This window comes from Ambystoma mexicanum, chromosome 3q (assembly GCF_040938575.1).
Source record: "Ambystoma mexicanum isolate Mex_15411 chromosome 3q, UKY_AmexF1_1, whole genome shotgun sequence".
NCBI classification, from domain to species: domain Eukaryota; kingdom Metazoa; phylum Chordata; class Amphibia; order Caudata; family Ambystomatidae; genus Ambystoma; species Ambystoma mexicanum.
The window spans coordinates 1,198,542,030-1,198,555,725 of NC_090926.1; the positions used below are offsets into that span (position 1 = coordinate 1,198,542,030).

At 49.3% G+C, this 13,696-nt stretch overlaps 1 protein-coding gene across 1 annotated transcript in view; it reads left to right on the top strand.

Moving 5' to 3' along the window:
• SHFL (shiftless antiviral inhibitor of ribosomal frameshifting) overlaps positions 1–13,696 on the top strand; it is a 941,958-nt gene that overhangs the window by 159,281 nt on the left and 768,981 nt on the right. Inside the window, exon 2 of the mRNA XM_069604047.1 lies at positions 450–594. Within this exon, the coding sequence (XP_069460148.1) occupies positions 450–594 (145 nt within the window). The remainder of the gene's footprint in view (positions 1–449; positions 595–13,696) is intronic.

Consider the following 13,696-nt stretch of genomic DNA (forward strand, 5'->3'; position numbering starts at 1 on the left):
TCAAAAATTGTTCAACTTTGAATCTGTTGTCTGTGTCTCCTTCCATGATGCCAACCACACAGTTCCCTTCTTGACCTTCCTATTCCCCCTCCTCCTCATTTTCTCTTCCACTCTCTCCTCCAGGGAACTCCTCATCCCACCACTGTTTCAAACTCTCCTTCTGCTGATCTCCACCTATCCCACACTCTTACAGGGTTTTAATTCACAAGTGAGGCAAAAACTCTACCCTCAACACACATTGTACTCCTCCTTTCCTAGTCGGAGGGCTAATTTATACTCTTGGAATGTCTCAAAAATGTTCACTAGCCATCATGGTGAGTGCAAATGGTGTGCTGTGTTTAAGGGGAGAATTGGGGAGAGTGGCTTTTTATTCATGGCTAGTAGTTTGCAACTTGGCATTTTTACCTGTGACATGGTAATGAGAGATCCCCTGTATCCTCTCACTGCAGTTGGAGAAGAGTGTCCGGCGACTGAGGGAAAAGTTTCATGGCAAGGTGATCTCCATAGAGAAGGCGGTGGCCCTGATGAGAAAGTTCACCAACAATCATGACATGGTCTGCAGGTACATCATCTTGTTGAAGGAATGTATTGAAGGTGAGTGCAGTTTAGTCCCAACAGAATCATTGTAGTCCTGACTGTGATTTGGCGAATGGGGTGTTGTAATAGCCTCTTCCCTGTGCCACCTGAGTGAATGATGTCACTGTGAGAATGTTCCTGTGTGTAGAAATGTATGCATGTGAATGTGAGTTCTGCTGAGGCAGTTGGTGCCAGCTAGCCTGGGTGATGGGAGCCAGTGGAGCCCTCCCTGGGACTCTGGTCCTCTTTTGGGGCCCAGATCCTCTACTTTGTCATCTAGCTATGTCAACCTGAATAAATGGAACCTTTATGAACTTGCCTGCCGCCTCTAGACAGCCTTCATTACAACAGTGGTGACGAGATGGTCAGAAACTGGACCCATGGAGAACAGGACTTGAGGAATGACGTAGAGGCATGTGTTACCTGTTGTGGGGATGAAGGATTAAGGATGCCCCTGAGAATGAAAGACTTACCGCCCATTGATTTTATTTGGAACTGCCTAGGGCAGGGAAGGTGTCACCTGGCCAGAGAGGCTCATTCCTGGGTTAGGAGGTGCCACCTATGCCCAATAGGTGGCTGCCCAGGACTAAGTTGGGGTGTCCAGGGCAGGGATGGCATATCCAGGGCAATGGAGCCCTGCCCAATCCCAAGCCACTGCTGCCCCAAGATTAAATAGGACCACCCATGGCAGAGAGACTTCAGTGGGCTTTGTAATGCCTCCAAGGGAAAACGGAATTCAGTTCTAATCTACTTAAAATTCACTGTGATGGCAGCCCCTCCAGCCCAGATGCTGACAAAGTTGCTTGTGCCCTTAGCTTTAAATCTACGCTGCCTTGAATTGCTCCCAGGGTGCCATTTATGACTTTTCCCCTCACCTCTCGGTGAAGTGTCATTCAGGTCCGCGTAGTTGGCTTTCGACAGTGTGGTTTCGGTGCCTTGTCCAAGGAGCCGTTTTTGGGTCATTGATGGCCCAGAGCTCTTCTCGGCTCCACATACAGGACTGCAATGACGTCAGTCCTGACACGCAAGAGCTTGGTGGAGCATCGAACACCTTTCAGTGTTCAAAGCTTTGGTTCTGAGGTCAAGATGGCCACCGACACGAGATAGACGTGTCGACGGTGCTCCGGAGCCCCGCAGCAAAAAGTAACAGATCCACAACTCTGTTGGAGGCAGCAGCTGCTTGACTATAAAGGGGAACTCCCCTAGAACAGTTCCGTCAAGCTTGGGAGAGAGGAGAGAGGGGAAAGTGCCAACAAGCCAAGAAATAAGGGTAAGGGAAGCAGGACCGAGACACAGCCCGACGGGGTGCAGGAAAGCAACCAGCAGAGCCGGAAGAAGAGGGAGGAGGAGCCAGGAGCCATGAAGGAAAGCTAGTGGCTGCCCCGAGGCTGAGACAGCAGCTTCGCGGCATACCAACACAAGCGCTGAGCCGGAGAGACCCGGAGAATAGGGGAGGCGGATCAGCCGGAGAAAGCGGACCGAAGGAGGCAGGACTAGTGAGCGGAAGCAGGGACAGAAAGCTCAGAGAGCCGGCGGAAGGGAGGTGAGGAAGACGCTCAGAACCTCTTCGAGAGGCCCTCACAAACAAGCAGCCAAGGAGTGTGCAGGCGACCGAGCTAGTGAAGGAGAACCAACAGCACAAAGGGCGAGAACAAGGGGTCCAACCGAAAAGAGAGGCAACGAAAGCCAGCCGGGCTGGAGAGAAAAGCACAAGAAAGCAGTGAAGTCGTTGATGCAGGGAACCGCCCGGCAAGAGGTGAGAGGCTCGCCCAAGCGGGGATAACCGGATCGGGAGAGCGGGCGGGGGAGCAGGAGCGCCCAGACATCAAAGGAGGGGCGGCAGGGTGGAGAAAAGCGGGGGAGCAGTCTCCTGAGGCACCGGCAGCCGCGAGGGTACCTCCATGAGAGGGGAGCCCAGAGACGGAGGTGGCAGGCATCCATCCATCCGGCGCAACACCCAAGAAGCGGCACCCCCGCAAGGGACTTGGACCAAGGCAAAGGGATAATCCCCTGACACCAACAGGATCCCCTCCCCCCCGAGACTGGGGAAGGCCCGTCTCCCCCACCCGCCCGGAAGCAAGATCAGGAAGAAAACCCATTAGAGAAATCATTGGAGGACGAAGATGATATTGAGGCAAGTCCACGTGAAAACTGATGCCTCTATTGTGCAGATTTATGGGGGAAAACAAGCACTGATTTAACCACTAGAACTGACCAAGGCAAATGGGGACACAGCAGAGATAATACGATGCTCTTCACGGAGGGAGCAAGTCACCCAGGAGATCACACAGACAGAGGAGCAAGACAGGGGCTGGAAGAGACGAGACCCCCATAGGAAGGAAAAGGCATTGGTTAAGGTAGGCACAACAACTTCAGGGGGCCAGAGTCCTATGATCTGAGCCACAACCGAGCCAAGGAGTGCCGCCAACAACAGAAGTCTAGAGAAAGGAGCTACCCACAGCTGGGACGGGAAACACAGAACATAGTGTCGCCGCAAGCCCAGCCAAGAGAAAGAGAGAGGGGGAGGCCCCCCCACCCGAGTCCTTGCAAGGGCTCCCCCACCAGATAAAGGTGACGAAGGACCAGAGGCGCAAAGCGGGGCCGCAAAATACCCAGCATAGAGCAACCACAGTCATGGCGAACAAGAACAGGCAGAACAAAGGAGCTCATGCACAGGGGGATAACCCGGGAACGCTACCAACAATTTGGCAGTCCAGAGAAATAAATGAGATGCAAGTGGGCTCCCAGGAAGTGACGGCAGGTCGAAGCTCCCCAGGAGAAGGGAACCCAACCGCCCTAATGTCGCGCCAAGACCTCCACGGTGAAATGCTAGTACTACAGTCCAATTTGGCCAAGACGTTCCAGGAGAAGATACAGTTGATCAGAACAGACATCAACCAGGCCATGGCAGAGATGAACCAGGAGGTGGGGCAGTTAGGTGAGGGAACAGACCTCCTGGAAAAGGACCTGCAAGAAGTGGACAGTGCAACTATGGTGAATAGTGAAGCGATTGAAAGATTAGATACAGCAACAAGAAACCTGGAACTCAGGATGGAGGACATGGAGAACAGGTCCAACATCCGACTGAAAGCACTGTCGGAAACAATGGCAGATCGAGATCTAAAGCGGGCCCTACAGGTTATTTTCGCGGACCTACTAGGGGAAACAGCCCCGGACGCAGTGGAGATGAACAGAGTCCACAGAGTGGAGCGACTCAACAAAGGACCAAACGCTAGACCAAGGGATGTGTTGGCTGCCTTTACGAGACATGGACAGAAAGAGGCAGTATTAAGAGCGGCCAGACAGCGAGAGCCAGTGTAATACAATGGGCAAACAATTGCGCTTTAGCAGGATCTGGCCAACAATACTCTAGTTAAGCGACTCCAAATGTTCCCAATTCTGTCATTTCTCAGGAACCGAGGAATTAGATACAAGTGGACCTTTCCCTCGGTCTCCTCTTTGAAAAGGCAGGATCACAGAAAAGAATAACTACCTTGCAAGAAGGGGCCGATCTAATGCAATTGAACATGGAAACCGAAGGAGGAGGCCAGCACTATGAGGCCCTCCAGGAGAGGGTGGTGGCGTGGAGGTGGATGCGGAAAGGAGGGAAGCAGCTGATGAAGGAAAACCCTGAAAAGGTGACAAGGACACTAAGCTGCATACAGGGGCAGGGGGCAGAGGAGAGCAAACATCATGAAGTTAGTAAGGGCGAAAGAGACCCATGGGGGTAGGGACGGTGGTGAGGGGAGAGGCCCCCGGCTAAGAGAGGGAGGGGGGATAAGGAGGAAGGGGGGGGGGGCAGGGCAGGGGTGGGGAGAAAATGGAAACAGAGGGGGCAGCAAGACCAATCGGAGAAGATTTGGGCGAGAGGGCCAGGAGCATTCAAAGCACAAAGGGAACAAGGGAAGGGGTGAAAACCAAGGGGGGAGAACCAAGGGAGGGGGGGCCCAAAACAAGGCGCAGGGCTGAGATACATCCTTCAAGTGGGTGACCCATAATGTTAGGGGGCTCAACTCCCCCTTTAGGAGAAAAAAGTTGGAAAGATTCACGTGGAAGGAGAGGCCAGATATTCTGGGGTTGCAAGATACCCACCTCTTACTCAAAGACCAAGCTTGGTTAAGGTTGCTGGGATTCGATCAAATCTACCAATCATCTGGGAAAACCAAGACGGGGGGGTGGCACTGGCATTAAAGAATAGGGTGAACTTCAGGGGAGCCGGCATTATACAGGGCAAGGAAGGCAGATACGTTATAGTACGCGGAACCTGTGGAAAACTCTCATATACAATAGCGGTGGTGTACGCCCCTAATACGGGACAGGACACATTCCTGAAGTGATTTCTAGACCTACTGAAAGAGAGCGCAAGCGGCCACGTGGTGTTGATGGGAGACTTCAGTCTAGCATGGGACAGGGAGCAGGACAGATCGGGAAAAAGAGAGGCAGGGGGATGTGGGGCAGCCTCAGGAAGACTACGGAATGGCGTCCAAAGCAAAGAGGGATAAGCAGATGGGAGAACTGGAGACACAGCTAGAAGGAGGAGGCGGTCCCACCAGGACCTCCATGAGGGATTATAGAAGAGCATTGGGACAACTACTGGTCTTGCGAACTAAGAGGGCAGAAGAGGCGTTGCTCTTTGTCTGGCAAAAATTATATGTGAATGCAAATGAGGCGGATGCCCTCCTGGCACTCCTCCTGCAGGGAGCGGCAGCTAAAAAACATGATTACTGCACTGAGACGTTGTATACATCACAGAATCCCCAGACCTATTTGTAGGAGGAATACCTGAAGAGAGTTGGCCTGCAAATAATTTCCAGGGAGTCCCAGGTCACGGAGGAAGAGGCAAAGAGGGTTATTGCGTGGCACCAGGCCCAGACAGTGATACAGCGGCCTTTTATAAAAACGTTTGCAACAACCCTGGCACCATACTTAACCCACCTCTACAACTCCTTTAAAGACACGGGTCGCATAGCCCCCTCCATGGAAGAGGCCAAAATGACTCTAGTCCTAAAACCCCACAAGGACCCCGCAGAAAACATGTCTTACAGACCAATCGCGTTAATGTAGATGCAAAAATCTACACGTAAATACTAGCAAACGGGTTAGAGGGGCTACTCCCAGGTCTAATTCACCAAAACCAGGCAGGTTTTATAGGGGGCAGGCGAATGGTGGATAACATAAGTGTCGCCCATCTCTTAGAAAAAGCACAAAGAACAAACACTCTTGCGGTCCTACTCTCACTAGACGCTGAAAAAGCATTTGACCGCGTGGAGTGGACCTTCTTATTTAGGATTATGGAGAAGATGGGGCTGGGAGGTAACTTCCTAAAAATGGTGCAGCTAACTACCAGGGACCACTGACACGGGTACCAGTGAATGGAACCTTGTCGCGACCATTTAAACTGGGTAGGGGAACAGAACAGGTTTGCCCCCTCTCCCTGTTACTCTATGCCATTTACTTAGAGCCTCTCCTACAGACAGTATGAGAGGCAGATGGCATCCATGGCATTCCCTTTGGAGGGAAACCGCATAAAGTTGCTGCATTTGCGGACGACATGCTGCTTACCTTAACTAACCCACTAGAATCCATTAGGACAAGCAGATGCATATTGGAGGCATTCGGGGAGGCATCAGGCCTACGCATAAACATTGGGAAGTCAAAGCTAATGAGGGAGAATGCAACAGACTAAAAAGAAATTAGACCCCATTTGTGTGGAGACCAGGGGGAATAAGATACTTCGTAATTCAGATTACCACGACACTTAGGGGTGTTGCATAGCAGATTACATTTCCCCTACTAGAAGGAATTCCGTAAATGGCATGCTTTTAGAATTTCTTAGCTAGGGAGGTTAGCCGCAGTCAAGATGGTCACGCTTCCACGTATGCTATATACCTATTTCAATCCCGCAGGCAGTACCAATGAGATTCTTCAGGGAATTACACTCCCTGTCGAACGAATTCATATGGGAGGGGAAGCGGGCAAGGATTAACAGGTGCTTGCTGGAGGCCCCCGGGAGAGAGGTAGGGCTGGCCCTCGCCAACTTTAGGCAGTACTATGAGGCAACCCAACTGCGAATTATCAGGGAATGGTTACACGAGGGCGAGGAGAAACTGTGGGTCGGGATAGACAGGGTAGTGACTAAACACAGCCTGGAGGAGGTACTATGGCTGAGGAAACAGCACAGGCCAAAACATATGTATGAAAGCGCCATAACGAGCCTAAAGGCGGAGAACTGGGACAGATTAGTGAAAACGTGGGGAATCGCATCCTTCCCATCCCACTTCACACCCATCTTTGATAATGGGGATTTCGCACCCGGAATGGAGAGGGAGAGTTTAGGAAATGGAAGGAAGGAGGGAGGGTGCAGGAGGATGCAGGATCTCTTGCAGGACTGGGAGATCCTGCCCTTCACGGAAGGCAAAAAAGTATTTGCAGTGTGAGAGGGGGAAAGGCTTAGATATGCTCAGCTGTGCCACTGGTTGCTACACCTGACTAACAAGATAGCAGCCACAAGAGAAGAAACCCCCTTTGAGAAGTTTTGACATCAAATGACGGGTCCAAGAGGCAGATCTCCAATCTATATAGGATTCTGGACGATGCGATCCATAAACAGCAATAGCAGTACATGAATAGGTGGGAGCAGATACTGTGGAGGGCCATTGAAAAGGAGGAGTGGAGGACACTATGTTGGAAGATTCCCAAGCTGGCCATGGCCTCCCAGCTACAAGAGGCCTTGTACAAAATACTTTATGGATGGCACTATGCACCAGCCCGCCTCCACAGAATTTACCCAGGGGCAATAGGGGAATGCTGGAGAGGATGCAGGAATGAGGGTACAGCGGAACATATATGGTGGAGGTGCGCCAAAATCGCCCCCTTCTGGGACGTAGTGCAGCAGGCACAAGAGCAGGCATACAGGAAAGGGGGGGGGTCTCGGGAGCAGATAATACTGGGCTTAAAAGGGGGTGGGGGTGGTGGGGGGACCCAGCAATGGAGAAAAGGCGAGAGTAATCCTAACCCTAGCGGCAATGACATTAATTGCACAGAGATAGAAAAGTGGGAACATACCTACAACCGAAGATTGGCTACGCAAAGTCTGGGACATAATAGCTTTAGAATGGACCACATACGCTATGAATGGAAATGTACAGAGCTTTGCAAAAGACTTAGGAGAGACGCTAGCCTTCCTCAAAGATGGCTATAGAGGGGTGTGGTGTCCTCAGCGTCTGAAACTCCTGGACATGCAATGAACGCAAAGAACTGACACTAGTGGAAACAACTTAAGGGCATATGAAAGGACGCCTCGGGGGGGGGGTGGAGTTGGGGAAATGTTTTTTCATGTTGTGAACTCAATAAAACTTTTTTTTTTTTGTTTAAAAAAAAAAGCTCTGCTTCGGGTACGGAGGGAAGCACAGGGGGGGTTGGGAGTACCCAAAGTGGGCAGTTATGCCCATGCGGTGCAGCTGTCATATGCATACACCTGGGCTCAAATGGAAGATCACCCGATGTGGAACCAGCTGGAGGAGGCCTGGTGCCCGGATGCCCCATCGGACCTCCTACACCTGCCAAACATAAAACCCCAAATGAATGGCGGCCCTTTGTCTGCAACAAACACAACCGTCTGCATTTGGGGCATCCGGTGTACACTGGGCCCTCTCACCCCCATTTGGAACAACCCCAAATTCTCACCAGGCAATCCACCGCTTGGCTTCGAACCTTGGAGAGAGGGGGGACTATTAAAAATGAGGGACTTCCTGGAGGAGGGACTCCCCATATTGTTCGAGAGATGCAATGCAAAATTTGGTGTGGGTGAACGGGAAAGATTCCATTATGCCCAAATTCGGCACTGGTTGTCCCACAGAGGAGTTAGGGAGAAAAGCGCTAGAGAGCTAACGGTGTTGGAACTTTCTCTAACAACCCCAGCTGCGAGAGGTAGGATCTCAGCACTCTATCAGCTCTTGGACAGATCAGACCCCTCTAAAAAAGAAAGATATATGCTCGAATGGGAGGAAGACCTGGGCCGGGAAATAGATGTGGAGGATTCGGAGAAAATTTGGACGAGACTACATAAAAGCACACAGTGGATTACGCACAGGGAAGGGGGCTACAAACTCTGCTACAGGTATTATGTTACTCCTCAACTAAACAAGGCTAACCCTGAAATCCCTGCGAACTGCTGCCACCGATGCGCCACCCGAGGCACTCTATTCCACATGGTCTGGGCCTGCCCAAAAGCAGAGGCCTACTGGAAAGAGGTAACTAACCATATCAAGGAAATTACCGGGTTATCCATCCCCTGGGACCCCGGCATAATCCTCTTGGGTGAAACAGGGGGAGGGACTCAGGCCCTATCCCTTGCCTGAGCACGCACCTCCTGCTGGCAGCAAAAATTGTGATGGCTCGGCTGTGGAAAAACGCAGACGGAACCCCAGCCGCACTATGGTGGTCCAAATGCTGGGACATAGCCGTCGCTGAAAAGGTCACAGCAATCCGTTCGGGCCTCCTGAACAAAGCTCTAAATATATGGGCCCCATTTATGGACTACGCAGAAAAGTTTCCAGCTCTTACTAGAAGACCTCCACTCACCAGATGGCTCCAAGGCAGCGCAAACTATTAAGCCACAGAAGCAGGAGGTGAGAATCCATGGCACATGGGGCCTCCCTTGGCAATGTGAAAAGGCATGGACACGGATAAATCGGAACAGCGCCCCAGCCACTGAAACGGGCCTAGCTGACGGCGCAAACTGTATTGGCTCTATCACTGAATATTGCAATGTTGTTGATGTTGTGTATACTTGTAAAATCCAATAAAATGTTTTTATTAAAAAAAAAGCTCTGCTTCTGATGAACGGACCCTTCACCGTTCCTGGACGTCAGGACCTTTCACGTCCTACTTTGAACTCTGTACGTTCATGCTGGAGACTGTCACTGAGGCAGTCATGATAAACCGTGGACAGCCATTTGTTCAAGGGACCGTGTGTACAACCTTGTCCTTGCCGCATCACTGCATCATAAGTGTTGTTCCTCTGTTGTGAGCTGTATTTTCTCATTGTGGTGATCGATTGGAATGGGTATGAAAACTGTGTTACTTGATGTCCCTGCAAGTCACTGAAAAGGCAAAGTGAGACATCCTTATGACCCGCAGTGTTGCTTTCTATGGCTAGGGCAGCAGTGAGAAAGTAGATGACAGTTGAAATGTTTTAAACATTTTTTTCTTTTGTGGAAACAGATAACATTTGAAATTGTTGTTTTCATGTGCAAAGATTCTCATCTGTAGTGTTCAGCTCTAAAATGTGGCTCACTGCTTGCGCTAGCTTATGCCATTATCTTGTGTGGGAATGAGCATTGGATTGAGAGTGAATGGGGGTTGTTAGTTCGGCACGAACTGCATTTTGGGAAATGCATGAAGGTAAAAAGAAGTTCAATGTTGGAAATGTATTTAACATGAAATTCCGCTGAATTTCACAATATTGAGGCTTTACAGAACTATGTAGTGCAATGCTACAAGGACTTTTAGGGATTTAAAATGTTAGTGAGTGTTGTGCATCCGAAGCACCTTCTATGTTATGTATCATACTAACCTAATAGCTAGGCATGCTTTATGTTGCATTGCATAGAACCTTTGGTTAGTGTCATGACTGATGAGTTTGAAAGAAATGTTTTGGAGTATGCACTATTTAGCTATTTATTTATCGCTCACTTGTTAGGCACTTATACAATCAGCAAAACTGTTTCAAAGCGCCCACAGGGCAAACAGGATGGGAATAGGGGAAGGTAGACCATGAATTACATTAAGGATAAATAACTGAATTAATAGTACAAACAAATAGTGAGAGTAAAGGGAAGGGGAGACAAACCTACTATGCCTTGTGAGTGTTCAGAACATGCAAGTGCAGAGGGGATGGGGGGGGGATAGGTGCTGATGGTCATGAAGAAGTACTCGGGGTAAGTGCTAAGAGGAGAAGAACTTAAGTGCCACCACCCGTGGGTAGGGTGAGCCCAAGTAAGTGCAGCAGAAAGACAGCGGCTAGGATGAGGGATATGCAGGGAGGGGGGGGTCAAGGCCCTGAGGACACATAAGGGCCCTGCACATCAGTCACGCTGCTGTAAGATTAGCAGGGAATAGTGGAGCAGAAGGAAGAGGAAAAGAGAAAGGTTTTGAGGCTTTTCCGGAACTTAAGGAGGTCCTGCTGAAGACGCAGAGGGAGATGGAAGCTGTTCCACAGGAGGGAGCTTGCTGAGGAAAGTGATCGTCCACTTGCTCTCTGTTTAGCAAAGTGCTTAACATGCAGGGAGTTGGTGCCAGGGGAACGGTGGAGTCAAGAAGTGGAATATTTGGTCAGGAAGCGTTGAAGATAGAAGGGTCCCCGGCCCTAGATAGCCTTGTGGATGATAGAGGGGGATTTGAATGTAATCCGTGCTGAGACCGGGAGCCAATGAAGGCTTTGTAGGGCAGGAGAGATGCCCTCCTTGGGGTTGAGGCTAAGGATAAGTCTTGCTGCCCTATTCTGGGTTAGCTGGAGGGGGTCGCAGGGTGGAGGAGGGAAGATTAAGGAGGAGGCTGTTGCAGTAGTCTAGCCTGGAGAGAACCAGAGCACGGGTAACATTGAGTCCTTGGGGAAAGGTGAGGAAAGGTACAGTTTTAGGATGTTATGTATTTTATCATTAGTATTTAACACTTTGAGGATTTCTAGGTGTGTGACTAAGACTACACAAGGACTTGACATGCTAATTTAAGCAAAACATACTGCTTTAATCTTTACGCGGTTGGATCATTTGTTGTTAGGGAGAATTCACCAGAATGGCCCATTTCCTTTACCTACTGAGTCCCTCAGCAGCTCTGCTGGATTTCTAGGATTTCTTTTTTTCACCTGGTAAGATTGTGAGCATTTTTCCCTCTCTTACATGTGTTTTGCTGTGTGTTTTTTACATTTTTCTGTTCATAGACTGTGGAGCCTCACCTACTCCATAGGCATCATCTTTTTACTGTGTTACACGTCACTTTTATTTCAGTAACGCAGGGTTGTCTTTTTCAGGCTTCCCACTTTAAACTCCATATTCTGGGACTGACTACTGTCTCCCAGAACATGTAAAGTTGCCATCGACTTTTAGTCTTTTTAAAACCACAGACCCAGTACAAACTATCGTACATAGAGTACTGGAAAGGGTTAATAGTTATCCCTTTTTGTCTCTCTCTCATGGAACATTGTTTCGTTCACTTTTCATTAGGATTTGGCTGGTGGCAGTGGTATCTACCCTATTTTTCCTACTGCAGTTATTTTAAATGGCCTTGGTATTGTTTTAGGCTACCTTAGTAGCCTCAAACTTAAATCAGCTGGACCCCATTTACTTTTATTTGGTTACGGCTGGGTTTATTCGCCATTTCTTTTTGTAAAGGTCTTTCTCGTGTTTTACTCTGCGCGCCAAATCAGGTTTGGTTCCTTTGTTCGCTGTCCTTTGCGGGCTTCTGCACAGAAGCCCTCATTAGGCGCCTGAAAGTCTGGATAGGCAGGATGTGAAGGAGGGGTTTTAGGACCCCTGCCATGGGTTCTCTTGGTAACCCAAGTTGCACTCCTGTTTGATTGGCTAGGTGACTGTCCCACCGGGACAGCCACCCTGATATGTGATTGACAGCCAGGCTGGGTGAATGGAGGAAAACTGCATAAAAAGCAGGTCTCTGGGACTGAGAAGGCAGAGTCGCCACTGGATCGAGAGAACCGAAGAGAAGCTGACAGAAGAGGACCTCTACCACGCCTGACCCTCCTGGTGAAGCCCTGCTGCGGGTCTGAATTTGTATTTGTATTTTATTTATAGTACGCACCTAACCCAAGGGTAACAAGGCGCAGAGGCATCAAGAGGATTGCGAAGCTAAATTACATACAGTAAAGGATTAGGTCCAGCTGCGGTTACAGTACTGGAAACATCAAACAACAATAAAGCCAATGAGGCAAATGGTTGCAAGAAATATACAATATATACAATACTCTATACAAAATATGCAGGTTATATCATGAGTTATATCTACGAAGATCAATTGAAAACATGTGTATGCATATTTACAGTCATTGTGATGTGGTGCAGCAGGGGGGGGCTTTATATATCGTGATCCTTGAGCCAATGGATAGTCTTAGATCTGAATCGACAGTAAGGGACGTCATCCCTACAGGGAGGTGGTAGGGAGTTCCAGAATTGTGCTGCTTTTACAGGAAAGCTATTCCCTCCAGGCATCATGCATTTAAATCTGGGCACAAGGAGGAGATTGGAGTTAGCCATTCTAGAAGGGCGAGATGAAACTGGTCTGGTGAATCTAGTTCTAAGGTATTGAGGGGCTGCTTGGTGGAGGCTTTGTGAGTCAAAGAGAAAGATTTGAGGAAGATTTTGTCTTTCGTAGATAGCCAATTGACAGATCTTCTAGTCTCAGAAATGTGGGCTTTCTTCGCGATACTAAGGGCCACTCTTAAGGCGTTATTTTGTAGAATTTTGATTTTATTCTTGATATATTTGTTGCAGCCTACATATAGCGCATTGCAATAGTCCAGCTTGGACAGGATCGGAGCCCTAGCTAAAGTGATGCAGTTAGATGGTGAGAGGAATGGTTTGGCTGCTCTGATAAGTTTGGATGTGTAGGATGTGGTGGATGCCATAGCGCATTAACTTGTTTTTTGAAGGTGAGTGTGGAATCTAGATAGAAGCCGAGGGTTTTGACCTCCTTGGCTACAGTGATCTTATTATTGTCAATTACGAGGGAGGGGTAGTTTTGGTCTAGTTTGTTAAGGTTGGATGAAAAGCCTAGAATGAGGAGTTCTGTTTTGTCATCATTCAGGCATAGACCGTGTGAGGCCATCCATGCCTGGATGATGAGGTACACTTTGTTGACAAAGGCCAAATCCTTGTCATAATCCCCCGTCAACTGGATGAGGAGCTGGGTATCATCGGCATAGTTGGTGTAGGTGATACCCAGACCATCTAGATCATCGAAAAGGGGCTTCGTAAAAATGTTGTACAGGGTCGGGGAGAGGCAGGATCCCTGAGGCACACCACAGGTAATAGCGTTGGGTCGGGCTCTGCTAATGGGGAGAAGACTCTCATCGTGCAGTGTTTAAGGAAGGATTGGATCCAATCGG